Source organism: Syngnathus acus, chromosome 20, assembly GCF_901709675.1.
Source record: "Syngnathus acus chromosome 20, fSynAcu1.2, whole genome shotgun sequence".
NCBI lineage: Eukaryota > Metazoa > Chordata > Actinopteri > Syngnathiformes > Syngnathidae > Syngnathus > Syngnathus acus.
The window spans coordinates 4,772,956-4,799,169 of NC_051104.1; the positions used below are offsets into that span (position 1 = coordinate 4,772,956).

At 42.0% G+C, this 26,214-nt stretch overlaps 1 protein-coding gene across 2 annotated transcripts in view; it reads left to right on the forward strand.

The window, feature by feature from the left end:
• Positions 1–26,214, forward strand: part of ntng1a (netrin g1a) — a 92,717-nt gene that overhangs the window by 51,389 nt on the left and 15,114 nt on the right. For both annotated transcript variants that reach the window (XM_037279352.1, XM_037279351.1), the window contains 2 exons: positions 2,445–3,005; positions 18,878–19,521. In XM_037279352.1, coding sequence (XP_037135247.1) covers positions 2,766–3,005; positions 18,878–19,521 — 884 coding nt within the window. In that variant the 5' untranslated portion in view covers positions 2,445–2,765. The remainder of the gene's footprint in view (positions 1–2,444; positions 3,006–18,877; positions 19,522–26,214) is intronic.

The window sequence follows — 26,214 nt, forward strand, 5'->3', positions numbered from 1 at the left end:
GGTAGAAGGCAACAACTTAGTGCACTTTTAATTTGTAGTTTAAATATAGCCCAATTATATTTCGAAATCAAGACTCCACGTGCAACAATTTCAGTTTTTTTTTTTTTAAATAACTGTCTCCATTCACAGTTTTTCTCCAGGCGTTAATTATTTTAAGTTTGTGGCAAGCAAGTAAAAAAAGTAAAAAAAAAAATATCAACGCTCACCGCTTTTCTGTCAAATAATTTATTTCTGTGACTTGCTTTATACCTACATTTGTTTCTTTTTCTGGCTTCTTCACGGTAGTTCCTGCTTAACGCAAGTGAGCATCTTCCTTACAGCTAAAGTGGACATTTTTGAGTATCCAAGCATGTCACTGTGGCTGCATACTGCCTTTTAGGAAAAGTGTTTTTAATTATGCATTAGGTGTTCCTGTGTCGCAAAGAGACCCAGAGTGTGTGTGTGTGGGGGGGGGGTGGAGGCGGGGTTTGTCTCGCCCTCTCATAAGGTGCCTCCACGCCGCCACTTGTATGTGCCACAGGAGTAACTGACGCCTCAGGGCTCTCGACTCAAACTCGGGGGCAAGAGGCTCCACGTCGCCCCGTCAAAAGTGCTGCCCCTGCACAAACAGAGTGCATGTGTCAGACCGGGCCGGGCCACTCAAGGGAGGACGTCTATGTGTTTAGAATGGAAAAAAAAAACGTCACGGATAGAGTGTTGTGGCAGATGGAGGCCAGTGGAGGCAAGTGAAGCGTGTCTTGAGAAGTCACACTTTGATTGCCTTCAAAGTCTTCAGACATGTGCTTGCACTTGATCCTGGATGTGAGGAGGCTTGTATGTGGCTTGTAAGTAACTGGACAATGTTGGCTATGGGAATCACATTTGGAAAAGATGTCTAGGGAGGGGGGTGTATAGTCCCCCCCAGTCGCATTCCATCAACCAGCCAACATCTCATGCTCTTAAACAGTCGTCAGCGCCGAAGCCATTTGCCGACATGATTAAAAGTTCATAAAGCAGCCACTTGTAGGCTTTAAAAAGTGGAAACGTGCCGAGCTGACTGGAAGGCAAGCCCCTCGGCGTGGTTCCATAGGATGTCGTGTTTGCGCCACTCTCTGCATGTTTATTCATGAGGAGCGTAGTCCGATATTGGCAGGTTATTAACAGGTAAGATGAGCAGAGCAGACAGAAGCTTCTGTCCTTATCTATCTTTCATCTACCTCCGACTGTCTGCCCTCCTGTCTTTCTGGCCTTCCCTCTGCCCTGTTTCTGCTTTTGTGAGGCACTGGTAGGGAATATGAAACAGTGAGAGGCAGAGAAGATGAAAGTAAAAGAGGCAGGACAGAAGCTGTGTAAGAAATTGCCCTTGAAAGTGCATAAAATGCGTGAAATTAAAAATAAGAAGGTGGGGGGGGGAGACATCCATCGTATCACCGCTTTACCTTAATAAGTCCGCCTTGGTTTGTGCTGAATCTGTCCTTTTGCGACCTGAAGTTGTTTTGAAATGATCGGGCATTACGAATTAGTTTAATTGTGCAATAATATCGCTGACCTCACATTTAGTCCATGACTCATAGGTGATGATGTAATGTGAACATCAATTTGGTAACCCAAAATGTATCACGAGTAAATGATTGAGGTTGAAAGCAATGCACACATGCACATTTCCACACATGCAGTCAGCATTCCAGGGAGCTCTTTAGTGTGCCCCTTAACACGGTAATAGTATGTCTCCTAATGGGAGACAGGGAGCCCGGTGCCAAGAGTTCTTCTGGATAATTGGCTGCTTCCTCACCCGCTGACTTCTCGCCCATTCACATCCTCTTATTTTACATTTAAGGGGCCCCTTAACCTCTCAGACCTTTATAACAGTTGGCAACTTGATTTTTTTTGGTTCAAATTATACACTACAGTTTTTGCCTATATTCTCCATATTGGTGTTGATGTCATCTTTCATGGTTTTCTGTGCACATGGTTGATCCTCAGATTCCATTCAGCATGCTTTGTCTTAGGAGTTTTTTTTTTTTTTTGAACCGATACTTGCTACCATTCCCATCACCGTCATTTATTTTATTCCACTGGGAGCCACGTGGTACCGCTCTGTTCTCAGAGCAGAGAAGAGGAATTGTACAATGTCTATTGTGACAGAAATACCCCAAGGCATGCCAGGTGCTCCTGTGATTGTCGACAGATCTGCCATCATGCATGTCATGTTTTGGAAATACATTTTCTACTGGAAAACAACTTGGTGACCGCTGAAATATACGGACATAAAAAGGAATATATTAAAAAAAAAAAAAAGCATGGAATGGTTTGCTCATCTAGTTGAATTAGCAAATTTTTTCTTCATCTTGGTCTACAAACACCAACTTATTTGCATTCCACCTTGCAGTGGTACCAAACAATGTCACCGACTTCAATCCTCGCCATAGATTCACTCCTATTCTCTGTTTCTCATGTCTCCACAGTTCCAGACCGCCACACAAGACGAGCACAATGACTGACAGCCAGACAAGCTGAGGAGACCTGTCACATATTGTCTTATCAACACGTCAAAGGGTTATCTCCTCCTCACCCCCCCCCCCTTTTTTTTTCCACGAGCCTCTCTCAATCTCGCCCTCTTCTCAATGGGCTGCTAACCCAAGTGACATCGAAATCGTGAAAAGACTCCTTTAAGTCACTGAGAATCTCCCAATTGCTGACAGTGGAAGCAAAAGTAGAAGATCCTTGTTTCGAAGTCTTCATAAGGTGATCCAGCTCCAAGTCGAGGAGCTGTGAGAGGACCAGTCATGCTCCTCTACTTGGCACTGCAGGCGTTGTGGACTGGCCTTTGCCTAGCCATGCAGCACTACCCCACGGCTTGGGGCCACTACGACGTTTGCAAATCCCAAATCTACTCAGACGAAGGACTAACCTGGGACTATATGGCCTGCCAGCCAGAGGCGGCAGACATGACCCACTACCTGAAGGTCACGCTTGATCCACCTAACATCACCTGTGGAAATCCTCCGGAGACATACTGTGCATTGGTGAGTACATAGATTCATGTCAACTGATTATCAGTTTTCAATTGCAAAGCCTGGCCAAGCATTAATGTGGCTAAAAACAAAGAGGCTGACGTCACGTTCTGCTGTTTAGAGAGCTGCTCCTCAGAGTGTTGTTGACACCGATTACTCACTCAAAACACACCATAACGTGACTTTGCCAGGGAAAACAAACACGATAACCTCGGTAGTACAAAACCAAAACATAAAAATCATGTCTGTTCCAAAAAAAAAAAAAATAACTCAATGAAATCAATGATTAGCTTTAAAGACCTCTCTGTTGCAGATCTGCAAATTATCCAGCAATCATGAAAATCACCAACTCCTTGCGGAGCTGCAAATAAAACGCTGCATATTAGGTCAAGTGTTTAATTAGCAAATCGGCCTCCTCCGTATTTGGGGTCCTTTTCACTTTGAAGCTCGCAGATGGTTGCCCCAGATTGCTAAATGATTAATCAATTTCGGTGTGTAGTGTAAGTCATCAGAGATGCCCTCAGAACAGGCACGCAGCGTTGATAGCTTTTTAGATAAATCACAAAATGTTCCTGGAAGAAGAGTAGTAACTTGAGAAATATAAATAGATTCGAGTTGTCGTCAGCAGAAACTCAGATGAGGGTATGAGACGGAGGGGGGTGGATTAACAAAATTGGGATGACAAAGGCGAGCAATTGATCAAGAGAGATTGGAGAAGGCAAGAGCATCTGGGACTCATGAGACCCAGAGGACTATGTGCAAAGCATGCAGTGGATGACTAGCTATTATCTTCTCAGTGGGCCACGATGGAGACTCGGGAGAATCTGAATAATTCAAGATGTGTTTTATTCATACTGATATGTTGCCCGATATATTTTAGGCAATGTCCACACAAAGTATTTTTGAAAATGTTCTAATCTGTGTCCGCATGAAAAGCCATTATAAAGCCGTCACACAACAGGTGGTGCTTCAGATCATTACTGCAAAGCAATATCGGTTCATAAGAAGCCTGAAAATGGCACGTACCAAAACAGCCAATTAAGGATAGTAGGAACTGACATTTCAAGTGTATTAAATTATATAACTCGGTCTGTATTTGGATGAAATATCCTTGCATCTTCTACCGTCAATTTTGAGTTACCGTATTTTTCGGCCTATTAGGCGCACTTTAAATCCTTTGATTTTCGAAAAAATTGAGAGTGCGATTTATAATCAGGTGCGCCTCTTACCGTATATGGATGTCGAATTGAGAATTGTTTTATAATCCGGGACCCCATTGAGGAAAAATCCAGTATGCTCATGTGATAGAAAATGGATGGCTGGATAAACACGTTCTTTTTTTTGGTCTTCCCCTCCTTCAGTTAACTTGACATTGAATTGAGCGCGGTGAGTTCAGCCGGTGAAAAGGTTGCTTGTCATATTGAGAAGGCCGTTGTCAAAACAGGGCCGCCTTCCATTGTGCGACTACTCGTTTGTGTGACCCCCCCGATTGATCCAAAGGGAAACCTTGAATGTGTCTCCTGTTTGCTTCACTGCGACTGTGATGGACAAATGAATCACGGACGGGGAGTAGTAGTCATGCCTGTCGGCGGCTTCTCTGCCACTCTATTTCCGGATATGAAATTCAGTATTTTATCTCTATCTTTGCCAGCCTTTTAAACCGTTTGATGAACTTTTATCCAATTAGTGAGTTGACGCCATCCTGTTGTCCCTGTGTCTACACCAGGCAATGTGATAAGAGCTTCAATTAAAAAAGCCAGTGGGTAGCTTCAACGTCTCCTCGCTCTATTGCAATTATACCATACAACTTCTATGGCGCATTTCGCAACAGCTGCAGCTGGAATCAAGTAGACACCTACGGAACAATAACAACAAAGTCAGTCAAACACCAAAGAATACAAATGGGGTCTTCAAACGAGTTTTAAAATGGTCTCGCAATTTTTCAAGTCCAATTCAATATCATATGAGCGAGGCAGTGATGGGATGATGCTTATATGAGTATCGTTATGTCCGGCACAGGCCTTCATCCCTGGGTCATGGATAGACGAAGGTCAGATACTCCGAGTTGCCCGTATACATTGACGGCTTTTTCGGTTTTAGCCCCGTGACCTTTCAAATAGCAATAAAATGCATTGAATGTCGAGACGTAAGACTACCATTATTTGAAATGGCCTGTAATAGCTCTGGTTTGACGTATTCAGCAGAGAATGCTTGAGTTTAGGAAAAGTACCGTGAGAGGCTAAACTCCCGAGTTAAAAACAGAAAATTTCATTATAAGCAACATTTCGTTTCAAAAGATAATTCAACCGCAAATTTTGCTCAAATGAAATAAGACTTAACCCACCATTTAATTGGCCTATAAAATGTCCTTATCTGTTATTTTTGACCGGGAAATGAACCCCAAAATGTTTCAAGCAAGTAACGTATGAGCCAGTTTAAATTAAATAGATGGAATAATCTGACACTTGTTTTCATTACATTTAGTTTTGTTTAAAAGTTTTGACAAAATGTTTGTCTTGTCGGCTCATTTGGTTTGGTTGTCGCCGCCTGTTCACGTCATGGGCTCTCTCCGGACACTCGTGCGTCCAGATGTGCCTCGTTGTCCCATCAATTTGTTTGAATTTAGTTTCCTGAGTTTGCTATCTCTGTGACTATTCATTGTTGTCACCATCTCATGTCATGTCAAATGTTCCCTCTGTAGCTTTGTGTACCTTTTGAAGACTTAAGTATTTTTTATTTCCCAAACTATTAAAGTTGCACAGCAATTTTAATTTCTAGATGACACATTTGTTTAGTTCGGGGAACCCCATGATGTCTTGAAGGCTGAAGTTTGTCGGCTGACTCGACAAAGCCTAAATGAACCTAGATGATTTCTGACAATCAGCTGCTTTGCCAAAGTAGTCAAGCAGGTTTAATTACATGCCAGCCTGCTGATGTGACCATTTTGACAAGTATGAGTCAGGGCTCATGTACTTCCAAAGAGACAACTATAACAGACCATGACAGTTTACTTTATTTGCTAAATTATAACGAGAGCTTCAGGACAGAGAATGGGACTGCAAAAAAGTCCCTTGTTGACCCATAAACCGAAGACCACCTGTACTCTAAATTTCCCATAGGTATAAATGGGAGCAGATTTTTAATCTTTCAGTCCTGGTCAAAGTAGTTGTCTAATGTGTGACATGTGTCTAATTCAAACTTGTCCAGTGTAGTCATGGGCGTTGTTGACTTTTGTGACTTTTGGTTTCCCATAAACCAACTGTGTTTTTATCGGCTTGATAGTGACCAATTGCAATTGAGACGTGCCCTTGTTATCCACACGCAAACTTGACCTTATCCAAAGCTCATCCTGATTAAGGATTTACGTTGGGGAAAGTATTTTTATACTTTACTGCCAACTGACATTTCCTTAAGAAATAAAACAACTGTCATCCACAATATGTCTCATTTCAGATCCTAATACCGCTCAATTTAGTGGTGGATGAGTGGGTGAGATGATTTTCACAGGGCTGCAATGTTTTCATAGTCTGTGACATTCTGTCTCATAAACCTGTTTACGGTGCCTTTTTTGTTGTGAAGTGGGCGAGATAGCGAAAGGCAAGTACTAAGGCTTGTTTTTTTTTGCAGAGCAACTGACTGACATCAAAAAGGTCACATTTCAGAACCGCGGCAGCAATTAACCGGCATAGAAAAACTAATTACACATCCAAGTGTTAAGCGTCGGAGGATGAAGATCCATTTTGATCCATTTTTAACATGGCTTCTTTCATCTTTGCCCAGCTAAAACCAACTAAACGTTTTATTCCAAGATGATGCAACTAAATGGATTGGGAGATGTCGATTGGCTTTTTAGTTGAGGCATAACAAAAAATTTATTTAATGGGAGTCAAGTTGCCAAAGTGTGACACAACACCGTAATAAGGTTAAAGATTTTGTATACCGTACATGAGTTAAAAATGCTTGTCGATCCTTTCGGGGTGAAAAGTTTGTGGATAGAAACTTGGTGAAAAGTTGGCTTGCTGACAACATCAGGTGTTTTTTTTTTTTTATTCTGTGATGGAGTGACTTGTCTATCTGAGTGTTGCTTCAACCGTTTATATTTCCACGATGCGATAACAGCCCCCCCCCCCCTTGCTTCCCGCAGCCTCTGTTGACTCCCTTTCAAAAGTAAGGAGACAAACATCTCTTATTTTGCCCCAAAACAATGAAGACGAAAACTTTGAGTGTTTGTGTGTGAATAAAAATATTGTATAAAGTGGAATTTTGTGGATTGAGCCCTTTGGAAAAAGTATTGCTTTCAATAATTTAGTCACTTGCGGTTTTCGCATATTTCACGGTTGCCATCAAAAAGTCAAGTCATGGATTATCTCGTAGAGATTTCACCTCAGAATATTTTATAGAGTTATTTAACTGAAAGCCAGGAATCTCACATTGTGTTAAACACTCTTGCAGCTCACTGATTTTTCAGACCTGATTAGCCTCCTTGAACTCTCAATTTTGTCCTTGTTTTTGCCTCAATTTTTCGTTTTTCATTCCTTACTGTGTGGTTTGAATCTCTCTTGCAGTCATGGGGGGATTTAGTGCATTTCACAGTTAATCACTTCAGAAAAATTACGACAGGAAGGCATCTGCTTTCATCCTACTTTTCCCATTTGATGCCCCGAGAATTGATAGCGATGTAATATTACTTGTAATTGCTCTTTGTAATCCTGGAATGAATTTCTGCTTCAACACTAATTTTCACAGCAATGTTTGCGATAGCAAATGCAAATCAGATTCCGTGGCATATGGCGTGTAGGATTTTATTTATTTATTTGTGTTGGATTTTTAATGTTAATTGCAGCAGATGAATGGGCAAAACCTATTGCTCATTTTTATCTACGTGTTGGGGGTCGAATTATTCCAGATGCTTCTAAGAACAGAATTTAATCTCCTTTTTGGGCAAATATTGGAAATTTATCTCAATATTTTTTCCACATTTGCTAGCCGAAGTAACGTGAGGCAGTAGCGGGGTTAAGTTGCTTTTTTTGGAGTATCCAAAATAGAACCCTGGTTACAGATAGAATTGTCAAGGAAGTACACACTCTGCACTTTTTTTTCCAAAGCAATATATGAGCAGCATGCTGGAACATTTTGACTGTGCACTCAGCTTGATCTGACACCGAGAAGTAATCTGACATTCGATGCTGCGTATCACTTTGTTGACTACTCATTGACAGAAAGCGAAACTAAACAAATGAATCCGGATGGAATTCCTCCATCTTCTGTTATGGCGATATATTTTCTTAAATCCCCAGAAAAAAAAAAAGGAGTCTGTCATGCTTTTTGTTTTTAGCCATTTAAGTCTGCTGGGAATGCACTCGAGTGGTTCTTCTTTTCCCCCTCCACATGGCTCGCTCCCTATTTAAGCAAGCAAGCATATGCCGTGCGAGGGGAACACGCTGAAGCCTGGAAAATGTGCTTGCTTAATTAAAGAAGGGGAATAGCCAGTGCAGCTATTTACACCTAATTCTGACATAAATCTGTAGTTATCGCACTAGTGAGACCAAGCCCCCCCCCAATTTAGTGACGTACCCCAGAGCCTTTCCTTAATAAGCAATCTTCCTGATTGAACCGAGGTGAGAGTTCCACTTTCTTTTTAAGGGATGAGAGAAGCTGAATTTAACCAGAAGGGAGGTAGCCAAGTGCTGTCAAGGCTATTCTGATTGTTAGCATTCTATTAACCCCATTTAAGACAGAGACAGCAGTTTGGTAAATTGTGGCGGAGCTTGCAGTATCTGCAGGAATGTACCGTATTTTCCTGACTATAAGGCGCACCGGACTATAAGGCGCACTTTCAATGAATGGCCCATTTTAAAACTTTGTCCTTATGTAAGGCACACCGGACTATAAGGCGCACCATTAATGCATCATGTCAGATTTTTAATCCAAATCAAATCATTCTCCATTTTATCTTTTTTATTTCAACTTCAGACGCAACAAATGACTTTATAATCACAAAATAATGATCCATAGTCTTTTTGATTCATGATTCATAGTCTTCAGCGGGCCACTTATGATTGATTTCATGACACAATGCTTCGGGCCAGTTTAAATTTAGGAATTTGGTCCATATATAAGGCGCACCGGACTATAAGGCGCACTGTCAGCTTTTGAGAAAATTTTAGGTTTTTAGGTGCGCCTTATAGTCCGGAAAATACGGTAGCTTCCGGGTGAAGGCAGGACCAAAATGGACTCCCCTTTAATTCTGAAAAAATATAAGGTGTCATGCACTTGTCTCAGAAGCCTGATTTGACAAGCGCTAATCTTTTCATTATGTTTGCACTTGAGAGGCTTGGCGTGGAAATGCATTTTTACATCCTGTCTGCACATCAGACGCTGGAAATGAAATGATTTAGTGAGAGCCAAGTATTAGCTGTTACTCTGGGACTCGTATTGTTGTCTCACCGTTCTCTTTCAATGCTTATTCAGCGTCCTTCGGTCTGTAAACACATGCCGCATACAGCGAGAGGCAGCCATTGTGGCAGATAGCGTTGGCGTTTGAGATGAGTCTCTCTCACCCTCCGCCTGGATTCCCTCGGATCGCATCAAGTGCTTCTGTGCACTTGTGTTATTAGTTGGCATCCTGCCTTGCCATCAAACTGACTTGCTTGGAGAAATATGAAGGACTAAATAGCTGCTGATTATAGATCAGTCGTCGATTACACGCTTCATTAGGATTTCTTGCGTGTTTGAAATTTAACATCAATCACCTTCAGCATTATTCGTCTCATTTACAACTTGCAGATCTCGATTCGCCATGTTGTTCTACCAACTTATATTTGCCTCAGTTGAATAAATTACTAACCCTAATTAGCTTCTGTAACATAGCTAAATTCTCCCTTCGGAATGCAATTTAGTTTGTAACCCATTCCGCCTTGCCACGTTGCCTCGTTTTGACTGTTTTGAAGAGGCTCGTATTAATTTATATAACATGCCCTTAGACCGTAACAATACAAATGTATCATTTGAACGGTCATTAATAACCTAATGGTTCCTTTTAGCAACACTAGAGGTGTGACTATTTATCTGTTTGATGACACTGATTATTTATGGGATTCGATTATAAGGAACCAAATGACTGGATGACAACGAATTACGCTCTTCATGTTACATCAGCAATGGAAAAAGGAAATACCCCATAATGCACCTTTTTCAAATATGGTATGCCAAGAAGAGCACACGAACTGGATAGCCTCCATTGTTGTTCTTTATTTACTGTGACAGGCTGCTTGCCTTTATTGAATTTATTGGCAGGTTAGACTGTGTCGCGCCGCTATGATGTCCCACTATTTACGCGTTGCCAACACATCCAACGGCGTAACCACGAGCCAGATGAGGATTTACTGTTCCAAACCGTACCACGGCGAGCTCAAGCGAAACGTAAAGCCTGGTGGTGATGTAATTAAGTGACGTAGTCCGAGCGGTTTTATTATTTTTGCTATTTGGGGAATTTGAATGACCTTTTTGATTCTTTGCGTGTTTTTTTTTTGTATTTCGGAAATCCACAGTGGTGCGCGGTGACTCACAAAAGCCGGCGTGTGACTGCGCTTCACCACGTATCTGGGTGCCATGTGGCAGCGAGCGCCTCAGCATTGCTCTTGCCAAGAGATAAGAACACAGAGTAAGCCGCTCACCGTGCCAGCATACTGGATTTCCACTCTGAATCATCTTTGTTGGAAGCCGTAGGGCTGCTCCATTTCTAAAGTAACAATTCCTACAGAGCGCCGTGTTGACTTTAAATTCTTTACATGCTCAGTGTGAGAAGCTATTTGAAATAGATTATCAATTGCAAAGCACTTGACAGTGAGGCAGAAAAGTGAAATCCCGCAAGGGCTGGAATTTGTAACGTTGCTAAAGCGAGCGGGGTAATGAAGGACACATTTGCTTGATGATTAGAGCTAATAGCATGTATCAGGGTGCTCTATATTGTTGTTTGTTAGTGTAAGTACTTTAATCCAACTACTTTGTGTATATATTATAGTGCCGTCGAGATTTAGGGAAAGAAGCTTTTAATTGAGCGTGTTTATGGAGATTAGTGCATTGTATGTAAAGGGAGACAAGGTTCTGAAGCCAAGGTGGGAGACTGTTAGTGCTGACTGGTGAACACCTTTTTGCAGACTTGTGCCAGCGTTATATTGGCTGAAGTCAGCAAACGGGTTTGTGACAAGAGGGCAGTGCCCGCTGGGAAGTGTAGGCGGGGGCTGCCATACGGGCTAACTGCTTACCTGTAATATTTGTTTTAGTCTTGTTAGGATGCTCTTTGAGCACACAAGAGTTGAGAATTTTTGTAGGTTTTATTTGTTATATATTTATGTAATTTAATTTATAAATATTTCATTATTTATTTTATATCATTTTATTTATATATTTATTTATTTTATTACTATCTTATTTCATTTTATTCCACATTTTTACTAAATCCTAATGACATTACTCCACAACCCTGCTCACCATTGAGTGACATCATACTTTAATCACACCGCTGCATCATTTCTTCAAGAGATTCTAGAAAAAAAGAAAAAAACAATCCAACATACTGTTCCATGCGCCAGCGCTTGCATTTGTTGTATAATTGCTTGTGGCACAATGTTAGTTCTTTTACTTTTGCCGTGTCATTATGAGTTACTAGATATGAATATTCAACACGGGCCTGCAGGAAAAGCAATCTAAGTTTGAGTGACAGTACCTGAAAGCCTCCCTAGTTTCTTCACAAACGTTGTCTTTTCAAATCCCTCCTGGACACCGCCTGGTTGCCTCCAGCATAACAATTTAAATCCCACCTGATAATAGCTCTTGTCACACTGACAGCTGTCATCAAGTCAGTCGTGTATACTCTTTAGTTTACTTCTCAAATTAGCAAGTGGATTTTCTCATAATGTTCTTTGTGTTTCTTTGTCTACGAAAAAAAAAAAAAAAAAAAAACACCCTAAGGGTAAGCAACCATGCGTGGAGCAAGTTTTGAGAATTTAAGTTTGATTGAAGATAAACTATAATTAGTGAAGTGGTTGGTTTTTGTTGAGACATTCGTGCAAAGGAATTTTAAATCATGCATGGGGACACTGTGCAATATCGCCGCTCGTGACTTACACACATGCAATTTGCGCTTCACTGAGTTGTAACGTTTCCTCGGTTTTGACAGAAAATCAAAGCTAGCTAACAGCGCATGCTAACCAGCTTCCACATTCACAGCCAACCATGAACTCCCATGACAATTATGCACCTTGGGAGCTTGCCTCTATTTATTTTTTATTTTTCATAATGCAAAAAATATTGATGACATCCATTGATTTGTTCTCATCATTGATTGCAAATATAATCCCTGCGCACGATCCTGCTATTCAAAAAGTGCATCAGTTCAGACGCCATCCTCCCAATATCAAGTCAAACGAGGGTGAAGGTTTGGCAACGCTGTTCCATCTCACTGCCAACAGATGCTCTCCAAGGGTTGGTGCAGGCAGATGCCCTCACTGAGCAGAGCCAGCGAAACAAGACTGCTTGCACGGAGTGTGCGTACCCCAGAGCCCCCAGAGGCTGGTCATTATTTGGTGGATTTGCATAATACTACAAGCCAACATTGTCTGCGGTTTATCAATAAACGTCCACATAGCCGGTTTAGACTACCAATTAAGTGTTTCAATAATCTTCATTTGCTAGACTCAATATTTGGGGAAGGAGGTGTTTTATAAATTTCAACTTTTTAAGTCAAAGTTGCCAAATAGTTTTACTCTTTTATTGGATTGTGAATATGAAATTTGACAATGCGGTTTGTCTTGATTTGGACCAATGACCTTTTAGTTTGAAGATGATTTTTACACCTTAATATTTTTGCAAAAACCCCTGTAGTTGCTGTGTACCCTAATACCTGTGTATTTAAGAGAAAGACTCCCCACACTTTGCTTTTTTACTCACAGATGTGGTTTGAGATTGGTCGGATCTTGTTTTATGCCTGGAAATTTCGTCGTATTCTCACACATTTCTCCAATCCAAGCAGTGATGTCTTATAATACTGCGGTGATTAGATCGATGTGAAAGGCCAAATTACATCTCGTTCTCATTTGTGTCAATAGTGTCGAGTCAGAAGTAATATAGTAGCTCGATGCTCCACAGTGATAAACGCTAATAAAAACCTCATTTACAGTAAACTGTTTACTTATTCAATGCATCATTTCAATCTGGGATATTTCCACTGCCAGGCTAGTAACTTTTCCCTCACCAGTCCCTAAATAAAGTAAGTCATCGGAATCGAGTGGAGGTATCGCAGTTTTTCTGTGTCGATGAAACGAGATATAAAGGCTGGAGTCATATCGGCTACAGTGATGCACTGCATCTTTGCCGATTTCCCCGGCGCTGCACCCGAGAGCTGTCAAGGCGTTCGCTTGCTGCCATGTTTAGAGCGGTGACAGAGCATTTGTAGCACCTCCGCCCATGGCTGCCTCAACTCAGTCGCGTCAGATGAAATCAACTCTTGGAGAAAATAGATAAAGGTAGAGTGGGTGCAGATGGGGAGGAGAAAAAATCACACATAGAGAGGAACAGAAAATGGTGTTGAAATCAGCGTTGAACCGAGTTTCATCGTGCCGTTGAATATTTTTATTGTTTTGAGCCACTCCGGGAAAAAAAAAACAATTGTGTGAGAATACTGCATGCAAGATTACAGAAAAAAAAAAAGGAAGGCAGTTATTATAAATGGAAAGGTACCCTCACCCGAAATTCACCTCCCCTGAGTGTGACAAGATTGCTTTCCGTTGTGCAGCTGTCAGCAAGATGTGCAAGCAAGGATAAAACGAATCTATTTGCATGATGCATTCACTTGCAGCCAAACGACAAGTTTGTAAATGGCTCTCGTTCTGTTTGTTTGCTAAATATCCAAACGCAGTGGTGCATTGAGCTACGAGTTCATCTTTGTTCCTTAACATATCTCAAATCTTCTTTGCCCATTGAAATGCCACTTATCTGTTCCAGAAAAATCAATATTGTGAAGTGTATGTTAATTAGGAAAAATAGCACTTCATATTTTACTTTACAAAATAGACAGCAATGACATTAATGAGTGTAATAATGTTCTTTGCATCGGACAAAGAATACATGACTTGAGTACTGTCTACATGTGTTGCTGCACCATTTGTGTACAAATGGTTATCGCACTACAACAAGAATGCTTAAGCTCTGTGGTTGTTTAAAAATGAAAGTCTAATTCTCATTTATGTTTAGTTTGACATAGCCTGCATCATTTCGAAACCCATCACATTTTAAAAAAACACACACAGCACTTAAGCACTGAAACACCCCCCCCTCAAGTGTGTTTATTCGCAGATGGACTATTCCTTTATTTCTGCTATTTTAAACCCATTCTGACTACCTAATGAGCGCAAGTGTATGCAGCCATCACAAGATCAACCACTGCATCTAATCCCTCATTAAAGAAGATTGCAGCCTAAAACCAGTGTGCTTCTGCTGCGTTTGGCACCAGAAACGTACACATGGAATTCTACAAACAGGCAACCCCTCGTCATGCACACGCAATCACGCTGCTCTGTGTTGACTCATTAATTTGTATCTCTTAGTTTAATTCACCACTAACACAGTGCTTAATGTATCTTTAATTTCAGCAGAGTGGAGTTGATTAGTCTACTCCCCCCCTCCCCCTTGTGAAACTTGTTTTTCGGTTCCAAACGCCACTGGCTCCCTCTCATCTTTATGGCATCGTTCTAATCATCAGGCGCTCAGTCACAATCAACTGGTAGAGCACCCTTGAGTCCCTTTTGAGAATTGTCAATTATAATTGCAGTGGATGATTGGAGTCATTGTTGGGAATGCAAGTGGATGCACTTGTAATTAATCAGTATACTGCTTTTTTCCCCCCTTCATTTATTTTTCTTGTCTTTTTTTTTAAACCCTGTCTTGCCTTTAAACTGTGTGTCTGCCCGAGTGTGCGCTAGGACACTTTGCCAGTCAGTCAGTGTGTCCGAGTGTCGTGATCTTCGAAGCTCAGAGAAAGTAAAAGGCCCGAGCTCCTTTTCCCCCAGAGTCGTCTGTCAATCATCTCCGATTCAAAGGTGGGGGGTGATGAATGGAAGGCTCGCAGAGAAAGAGACACAGTGAGAGAAATAAAGACAAGAAGAAGAAAGTCTCCCTTTAGAATGACTAAATAGACCTTCAATGATCTGACAGAGGAGCCTGGAGCTGAATCACAACTATTCTCCGCACACTTAAAGATCCACAGAGGCAATGCTAGGCCTAACCACAATATTGATTTTTAAAACAATTAAATAAATATGACTTGAGGGTTACTGTGGAAGTAAAAAAAAAAAGGGAAATCCGAATAATGACGATGGGATTGCATGCATCGTTATTCTCTCCTGATTCGGAATAAAACGTTGCATTGATTCACTTCGCAATATGAAGTGAACATGATGACAGACTCATTGATTACCTCTCCTTACTTTATGATGTATTGTATCATTTTAATTCCGACATTCTGTCTTTTTCACACGCATCTTGGAAAAGCTGCCCATTAGAAAATGAAAATCAATGTGTCCCGACTCTTGTTGTTGAGAAGATTTTCTCTGTCTGACATCATTTTTGTTCATTTATGCCAAAGTTCAAGTGGTTTAATGGGGTTGAGGTCAAACCTCTCAAGAGTTTACTGTTCTTACAACTTGTGCCGAGCCGCACAAGCCATGAACTCTTCATGTTAGCGATGTGACTACTCTCCAGCACGGGACCATCATCTTGTCCTTCAAAGCATATGATAGTGACACGGCACATAAAAGATAATGGAATGTAAAATGTATTTTATATCCTCTTAACGCGAAGACGAGGTGCTGAAGGCTCACTCCACTATTGTTTTTAAGCTTCGTGAATCTCCAAAATTGACGCATGGTCCTGCCTCATAAGCTCCCCTTCGTTTATGTGACGGTAGTTAACCAGAGCAGCCATCTTGGATCTTTCCCACTGAGGCCACAAAACAAAAAGGGTTGAAGCCACCCAACTGTTTTTTTTGGTCTGTGTTTTGGAAAACAATTCAAGCCGTTTAAAAGATTAAACATCCCAGTTGCAGGTCTGCCAGGAGACATGAAAGTATTTGAAAGATAAATACTAGCAAGTTGGTGCGAATACACAGTGTGTGGTCCGTTATCACCTTGTTGACCACCGTGCAGTCTGGGCGACCTCTGGCCGACCCTGAACCATTTGAAAATATGATTGTAATCCTCATGAGGATTTGGCCCAGGTGTCTATTACCACTGTAATCTGTCACACTGGCATCCAATATTCATTCCACGTCCAGGTTAAGCCCCTCTTTCTGTCTGTACCACCTATCACCATGGGAGAGGGAACGAAGAAGGGGGGGTTGGTGGTGATGGCTGATCCACTCAAGGCATGGATGGGAAGAGAGAGAATTTGGAAAACAAGATGGCACAGCTTTAAAAAAAAAGCCCCCCGGCTTGCTATGAAGAAATTATTAAGGAACAAAAGACTCCACTAGCGTGACGGGAATATCGTAAAGAAGATTTTTGCTTCACATTAAAAGGATAACAAGTAATGATAAATAAATACGTAAATAAATAAGCAATAAGCTGAATCTTTGCCAGGATAAAGGCAATTATCATTTTCATGCTGGAAACATCATTGGGTCATTTTTGACCTTCGATTTCAACTAGAATGCTAGAAAGTGGATATTAAGTGTGCTGTAATTTCTTATCCTGGGTGTATGTCGACGTAAGAATATCAGACAACTTTTACTTTCTATTAATGTGGAAAAAAGGGCAATTTTAACCCCACCTCAAATGATTCTGACCTTTTAATAAGCAACAGATGATTTTAAATACAGAAAAACACACATTATATTATGATGACTGTGTTTTTTAAGATGAAACAGAGATGAGGAGGGACACAAAGGAAGAGAAGAAGAATAGATGCTACAGGCTGGGCTCAATTTGCTGTCTGGGCTATACGTCTGACACATCTGTCACACATACAGATTGATTTGATTGGTGGGAGCCCATCCATCTTGATGTCTTATCAGCAGGCAGTAAATTTATATTCCCTCAAGTCCCATCCTCCATCAATGGCTGCAATGTAGACAGGCCAAGGTTGTCAGCGCCACAGGTTTAAAACTGGTTTGAATTGAGAGTGTGGATTAAATTTGTATCTCAAAGCACAACAGTCTTTCATATATTCAAGATAAGGACGAATTGATCTCTCGTCAAAACCCCCAAATCAAACGTGCAATTTATCTCGAGCTATAAAACTCTGAGATTAAAATTAATTTAGACTAGTGCTTTATAATGTGTCTAAAAGCTCCTCACATAAAGAGCAGGAGTTAATCTCCCTTTCCAGCGCATGAACACTCCAAACAGCTCTGCCTCTGTGAAGTGCGACTCAATGGAGTCTGCAATCAAATTCATGAGCCGCTGTTTACGACATTGTTGATTTTTATCCTTCTCGTTGCCTGTTAAATTGGGTTAACAGTTTGACAGTAATGGGGACAATGCGACAGGAATTCAGAGCAGTATCCTGCCAACAACACACACACACACAATCTCTATTCTAATCTGATCAAACCGGTGTGTTATGATGACATCAACAGCAATTAAGTGCTCCGGCAACCTCAGTTCGGGATTGGTTTTCTACTCCCCCCTCCCCATCCTGACCACACAACACCCCGGTGGGACTTGTACAAACATCTTTAGTAATTACAGCTACGCTGCGTTTAGGGTGCGGTCAATTATTTCTGCATGTGCCAAAGCGTTAATTGCTTAACAGAGCCCTCACATGTTCCCCTCCAGTAAAACACAGATGTCTGCTATTGATTTTCATAAGACCATACACTCAGCATTTTATCTCTTTCCGCTTCTGCGGGTCGAGGTTATTGATCTACATAAAGGCTGTATTTCCAAGCGTGGGAGACAAGTAGCGGCGGAGGCGGTGATAAAATATATTTAACCTGTGGGTGCTGGACCACTGGCCAAGGTTGCCAAGTTTAACACGCAGCACATTTTCAGCTCCTCGGGGCACGGGGATCGATTATGTTTGGACATACGCTATCTAGTGACAACAGTGGGTGAATATACTCGAGTGCCATAATATTAGGAACACCTGTACACACCCAAAACAAGCGTTGTTTAATTGGTGTTTGACTCCCTATTAGCTTCAAATATTTGCTAGCTAGCCATTTGTACGATTGCCAAGTGGATATTTTACTGCAACGGCTTTACGAGGTACTGACATACTGTCCCGTCTTTTACCGTGCCTCAGGGCCTTAACTCAAATAACCCTATGGACTTTACTTGGATTTGTTTAATTTTTTTAGTTACCTTAAGGGACTATTTGATTTTCCTCATGCATGTAGTCTTGGATCTGAACATATTAGCTCTCAACAGATTGCATTTTCAATTTAGCAGAAGCCCAAAGACACACGGGGTACCAGATGCTGCAGTTAATGTCACACCTTAACACACCACCGTGAGATTGTGTTAAGAAACCTGGGTGGAATTATACAACCACCATCCAGCCTTTCTACCACCTCACAGCCAAGACTTCCCAGAAAATGCCTGTAGGGGATGGTCGAGGCAGGATATTAATGAAGCCCTCCAACAGTTAGAAGACCTGGGAGATTGCTGTTTCATTGTCACCTTGCCATGGAGGACGAGGAAAAACTTGCAAAGCTTATTAACCCAACTTAGTTGTTTCTAAGTTCCTCGACCTTTGGCCGCCTTACATGTAAGGTCTGACCCTGTCATGTTTAATACATCAGAATCACTTCTGCACATAAACTGGGTCGACTGAACTCGTTTATTTTCCCCTTAACATGTGATCTTCTGTGGTTCTTCTGTTTATAGGAAAACCCTTACATGTGTAATAATGAATGTGACGCCAGCACCGAGGAACTCGCCCATCCTCCGGAACTCATGTTTGACATCGAGGGCCGCAACCCTACGACGTTCTGGCAGTCGACATCCTGGAAAAGGTATCCAAAGGCCCTCCTGGTTAACATCACGCTGTCGTGGAACAAGACCATCGAGCTGACCGATGATATCGTCCTCACGTTTGAATCGGGCCGACCAGAACAAATGGTACTGGAAAAGTCACTGGACTACGGACGTACCTGGCAGCCGTATCAGTTTTATGCCACGGATTGCCTGGATGCCTTCACCATGGAGCCCAAGACGGTGCAGGATCTGACCCAGAATACCCTGCTGGACATCATCTGCACCGAGGACTACTCTCGAGGTTACGTGTGGAAATACGATAAAACCGTTCGCTTTGAGATCAAGGACCGCTTTGCTCTGTTCGCCGGGCCTCGACTCCACAACATGGCTTCGCTTTACGGCCAACTGGACACCACCAAGAACTTGAGAGACTTTTTCACCATCACAGACCTGAGAATCCGACTGCTCCGACCTGCAACTGGAGCTACGATGGTGGACGAGAACAACCTGTCCAGATACTTCTACGCCATTTCGGACATCAAAGTCCAGGGCAGGTAAGAACTGGATTCTTCTGAGTTCCCCACAAGTGTCTGTGTTTTACACTTTGTGTTTTTTTAATTTGACAGATGTGAGTGTGGCTGAAGCAGTGTAGGAATAAAGATTTAATCACGCTTGATAGGCTCTTCACACTCGGAAGGCTTGGCGTACAAAACGTGCAGCGTAGCTTAAAAACATCACAACAATCCGAGCGTGTCAGAGTTTTGTTAGCCTATCCTGCTTTTTTTTTCTTTAATGGTCATTAAAATCGGTCTGCCATACATGCGGCTTATTTATAGAATTAATCCGAGCAAACCTAAGCATCACTACGGGGCTGTAGGGTTGAGCAATGGCTGTGCACCGTCATCAAGCCGTGGTCACTAACCGGACTCCCCGCCGTGTGAGTGATGTTTGAAACCTACGCAAGTGTTTACCAAAGGTAACACACAGTTCAGCCGTAATGAGATACACTATAGACTGGGAGAATCAACTCTCCTTTTTGCGGCAAATCACCGCTCAGCTCTTTTCTTCAAGCGTCGTATACGAGACGAAAGCTCCTTAACCCCTCGGAATACGCTTCCGTGAGATTCGACGGGAGCGATTTTTGCCGGGGCACTGAGGTCGAATCTGGCACGTTTGCCGTCCGACCCGGATCAGGAATGAGAAGCGGTGCGGAGGGGAGAAATTCTGTAAGAGAGCTCCTAGATTTTCTGGCCTTTCCGCAGGAGTGTGAAAAACAAAGACGGGATGGTAAGCTCTTTCCCCAAGTAGGTCAACCTAGAAAAGCAAATGCAACTTTGCAAACGCTCTACAGGAAGTGAAAGACACGGGGTGTCATGCATGATGAGCCTCCTCATGGGGTTTATTACTGGCCCCTTACTTGAGGTACTTGGATTGAAAGAAATCAATGCAAAGAATTTCAAATCCAGCCAAGCATGTGATGGATGTGAACAATGCAAACCCGCCCGGGATCGAAACGAATTTGACACCCTTGTCATTTTTTATTGCATCGACTATGCTAAACGGGGCGCTACGGAGAATGAAAACGGTTCCGAGGATTTTCTAATTATCTACCGTATGACTGGAACATAATTGCAAAGTCGACATCTTTACAGTAACGACGGATTGCAATTTCACTAACTGCCCCCCTCCCTCGTCCGCCATCTTGCCTGTGATCAATATAGTGTAATTAAAGCAGAAGAGCCCACCAAAGGATCTTTTTCGCCCTCCCTGTACCTCCCCCCCGCCCCATGTTTCGCTCTATTTCTTCTGTGCAGAGAACATGTCTCTAAGGGGACTGTCTTGAATTATACACAAAGTTGCAGACCCTTTCCATTGGCGGGCCTCCACTCCAGGGATAAACAACAATCACGGAGCCATGAAAGAACCGATACTGATAACTGTAGATTGGATGTTTGAGCACATTTAAATCAAAAGGGGCTGTTGCATCTTCAGATTACCAAAGTCTGCAAGGACTTTAAGGGCAAAAGTTGCTTCCTATTTGCGTTTGTGCCATCCCTCTAAAACTTTCCTCTCATAATCATGAAAGGCTTTTGCAGAAACTTCATTTCCTGCTGGGAAGAGGACATTTTGTTTCTCTGCATTTCCCGCCCTGTCCCTTCAGAGGTTACCTTTTTGGTAAAATGGCTTTTCGCCTTTTCTTTTGTTTTCATAAAACTACCTATGGGATACATTTTACGTTTGGACAGTGCGATTATCTAGCAGTGATAAACAAGGGTGCTCCAGATAATCATTGTATTTTTTCTGTCCTCACTCAATTTGAATTGTAGTTAAGTGCATGTGAGTGCTCTTGGATGTACACATCAGCAGTTTAGTGAGTGATGGCTCTCCCTTAAGGGAGGACCAAAGAAGAAGTCAATCTGCTTTTTTTTTTCTCCCCCCCCTCCCTCACTTTCTCCCTCCACAGTGCTTGGCTTGCTCTTAGGCCCTGCCTGTAGTCGACAGATAATCTATTTGTGCTAATTTCATGTTTCGTCCTGTCCGGTTCCCCGTTGAATAAGTCATTCCACTTGTCTTACCTCCTTAGTCCATCTTTTTCCCGCACACTCAATCTCACTGGCCGCCGAGCACCATAAGCAACTATTGACGTGCTTACGGTATGCATTTTAGACTATCAGCAGTCTGTACCTCGTCCTCATGTGGGAGAATGTCATGTTTGGTGGGGAAAGCAACTAACGGGTTTGTTCTAATGTGGACCATCTGCTTATATCCAGTCTGATTTTTTGCTTTCCTCAGTTTGACTTTGATACAAAACCTTGATTCTGCTTAACATTTCTATCCAGGCCAGAGCTTTTTTTTTTGTTTCCTTTATATCTCTTTTTTTCACTTTTCTATCACCACCTACAAAAGTTGTCCCTTCTGACTTCCACACAGCTCTCCTCCTCTCCACCTCCCTTTCCTCTATTGTCTTTTCTCACTTCCTTTGGCTCAAGCTCCTTGGAGTTATTTTCTCAGCTGGACCAGAAATGCTCTGGCCACTGTGTTCCTAATTTAAAAAAAAATTCAGTTGCCTGTGTTGTGTTATCTGCCTTCACCGACAATTGTGTCCTTATGTAGCAAAGTACAAAAATGTAGCATGACTATCTGATATCGACTGGTCAAAATAATCTTTTATTATATAAAAGTTTGCAGGGGAAAATGAGCTCTGTTGGTTCAGGAGACTTTCAATTTGTTGTTCAAGGGCATCTGACAAGAAACTTTTCTGTCCTCCATGTTTAGCTGGAGTGCTACGGTGGACCTTTTGTGTCACACACTGTCTCCACATTTTTCCAAACACGGATTCCTTCTTTCCTTTAAAGCCTCTTCTATCTCCTCTCCCATGCTTACCATTTTCACATTCCAATGGCAGAATGAACAAGGAAGGATTTTTCCTGCTTAGTCTCTGTTTGCCGAGTTGCTCATTTCCAAGCAGCTTAAAGCTATTGTATTGTATTTTTATTATTCAAAAGCCAAACAATAGATGGTCCTACCTACCTCCAACTGCTTCCTGTCTGATTGAAGGTTGCCACAAAAGCAATAGAGAGGAAATATTCCCACAGAGTCGCTACACCTTGAGATCAAATCAAGTTCACGGAAAGATTTATGTACAAATAAATTCATGTGATAAGGGTCCGTGTCGCTGACATTGAACTTGTAAAAGCCGCGCTAGCCATGCTGTCCCTCGCTATTTATCACAGACCGGCAATGTCGAGCTGCTTTCGAGATATACCAAGCAAAGCGACAAGTGACGTGATGATTTTATCAGTAGAGTAGATGAAAGGACAGGATGCACGGAGACCTCAACAAATCCAGCTCTCAGGCAGGAAGCGAGATTATTTCTTTTAAATTTTTTGCACTTTAATCTCATTCTGTGGCTGAATATATCAAATGTTGCATTACTGCACTGACGTTTACAGAAAATTACTTTGGATACAAAAGTGTTCCAACTATAATGCTTTTATTCCTGTAATATTTTACACTGAATGTATAAGGTGAATTTAACGCTACACACACTCTTGCGTCGAGAAAATTGCTGGGAAGAAATATATTGTGAAAACGAGTCAAATGAAAATAATCACATACATAGTATATATGCATCAAATGCTTTTTGTGTAATATAATATAATATAATATAATATAATATAATATAATATATGTCCCTTGTCAGTTGCCAGAACCGTCAGGCCTTTGCTCTTTCTCACTGTCGACAGACCACATTCAACATTCATGCGCTGACCCATTTCATTAATGGAGAGGTCTTTTTTCGGCATGTCTTGTCCCCGTCTTTGTGGGCTGCAGCCATCCTCATAATGGTCCCGGCTGTCAGGGTTTCATGACTAATCCCCTCATTGACCTCTCCTTCACTCGCTGCGTTCCACCACTCCCCCGCCCCCCCCCATCCCCGCCCCGCCAAGACCCAACACCAACGGCCTACTGATGAATCAATAACAAGTGGAAATATATGGCAAAAGTAAATGACTTTAACTGGCCTAAGTAATTTCTAAACATAATTGTAAATTTGCAGAATTTTATATTCATGTTTATGACCGCCTCCGCCCAAAGATCATCATGCTGTTTCTCTTTGCATAATTCATGCGAACACACGCACATGACAACAAAGTTGATGTGCTAACATCCGGATTTTCCCAAGCGAGATATTTGATTTTGATCTGGAGACGACGCAGTCTGATGAATAAAAACTGCTCGATAATGGGCGCATTCAGTCATGAAAAGCGATCCGGACTTATCTTCTCGCACAAAGCCGGTGAACGCAGAAGCTCATTATGTACGGTTATCCGACGGTGAGTTAGCCTTCAAGCAGAGCGAGCGCGAACAAAAGAGAAAAGGAAGAACATTTGGACAAAGAAATAGTGTTGTATTGGTTTTTCCAGACATTTGCAACTTCAGCTACCCGATGTAAGTTATTGAAGCAAAATGCCTCCCGATGGCCATACAACCTGGGCAAGGGTCAATATGGAAGACAAAATATTTGTTTTAATACAATGAAGAATTCATTTTTGTTTCCATTTTTCCACAGTTGTCAGATATGAAAAGGAAAAATGGCGGGTAGCAGTCAGTCCTAGTACTCACTACAAGATTAAAATAAGAGTAAAGAGCAATAAAAGTGGATTGCTGTGCTTACAAGGCTGATAAGTGCACTTAACATGGCTCATTTCATTTCTTGCAACGGGCTTTGCTTCTCTGTTTCAACGCCGTAAAACCATTTAGCTCGACGCTGATGTATTGCTTAATACCCGATCAGCTTCATCTACAAATTGATATTATTATTTTTTTACTTTTGACCGAGAACAAAAAGTGACCTTGAAGTATAATGCAAAAATCCTCCAGACACGGTAACTTTGAGTTTTTATTATCATTCAACAAAAAAAAAAAAACATCCGATTCCGGCTGGTCTATCAAAGCGCAAACAAACCAGCTCCATCGGCACCTCCCACTGGGATTAAGAAAGGAGAGAGATGTTAAGGGAAGAGTTCTGCTATCTGGGAAACTGCCAACATTTTCTGCAATTACACCTACTCTCCGGACCCTGCGGCGAGCTCAGGTTCTGGCCCCTGGTGGCTGTTGCCATGGGAAATGTCTGGTCCGGAGATCAGTATTAACGGGAACACGACTTTGCTTCGGTACTTTCTTCCAGTGGATTCTCGGCGCTTGATGCTCGGCCAATAGTCTTTATCAGTGAGGTCAACATATTGATTATATTGATCTTCTTTAGCACGTCACAGGTTGTAAACACCTCCTGATTGACTCCTGTTTAGGTAGCATGTCCGACTCCATACATTTGGGAAGTCTGTGGTTTTGATTGATGCTCGTATTATTTTTTAACATATAAAAGTTCTAGAAAGTTTTTAAAAAAATCTATAACTAGTCGACCGAGATTGTCATGTGAATAGTCAATTGAATTTTGAATTCATCCCCGACAGCTCTTGCAACTCTGTGTGCGCCTTTGCTTCCAAAAACGTCTAGTCAATTCAGCAGCTGTCGGCTGACTCACCTGTATCATAAAAAAATAAACACTCAGGTATCAAAAATTCAACGTTTCTAGTAGTAGTGATGGAGAACTGCACCGGATTGTCATTTTTTTTTATCTCTGTTGGTTTGTTAGTTACATAAAAATGACATAAGTGAGTTAAAAAAAATTCTGAATACTTAGGAAAGGTTGGGTAAAGAAGGACGCCATTGCAGCAGGTTTGAGGACTTAGGTCCAGCCCAGAGGGAGCTGTTGCTACCCACAAACCACTGCAGGCTGCTAGTAAGCGGCGGAGAAGGCAATTACCAGGTAACATGTGGCGCAGGACACAGAAAGCAGCTGCGAGCGACGCGTCACAGGGGGAAAAGTGTTTTGTTTCGAAGAAGCTCTGCGTGTGTGTTCGGGAAGAGAACGACGGAGACGAAAATAATCTTTTGTAGATTTCCTTTGCTGCCACGCAATTATCTCTTCCGCTGTTGACAAATCACATGCAAACACCTCAAGGTCATTCCGTCAGATAGCTTCTCGTACATCGGACCACCTTGTTGAAATAAAAGCACATTGTCATTTTAGGAGTGAAATATTCTCAGACTGGCTTGAGGCTTAGCTTTGGTGACACTGGAGGTTCTCGCGCTGACGTCTACGGCCACTGTGGGGCTATCAAGTGTCATCTGGCCCTTCAACACCTTCGTGAACGTCTCCATCTGGCAGCCTGAGGAACAAATCAAGAGATGGCGTTCACCTCCAAAGCTCAATAAAAGGGCACCAATGGAATATCTTTGAAAAATCAATCTCGAATTTCAAAATCAAGATTTGGCACTAAAGCATCTTACGCTGCCGTTAGAAGCGTACAGAATCTTAAAAAATGTTTTCTGTGAGTACCTCACGAGCCGAATGACAAGGAGGTCATTAATTAACCAAAGTAATGATATCCCCTCGACGCTCTTCTCGGGACAGCCTAAAATGAATTTGTCGAGTCCATTGTTAAGTGAATGTAGCGTGAGTGAGGATTTAGTGCACCTTAAGGGAGTCTTTCCCTCCCTCCTTGCCTCCTTCCATCCTGGAAATATGCTTCTGAGAGCTCATCTCATATTAATCCCTCACGGTAGAGCGTGGATGTGGCTCCACGCTGCCCGCTGGCTAACTTTGAGCTATTCATTACCTTTCAGAATTACGAGCTCCTCGTTTTTTTTTTTTTATTCTCCCCATGTCTGTTTCACCG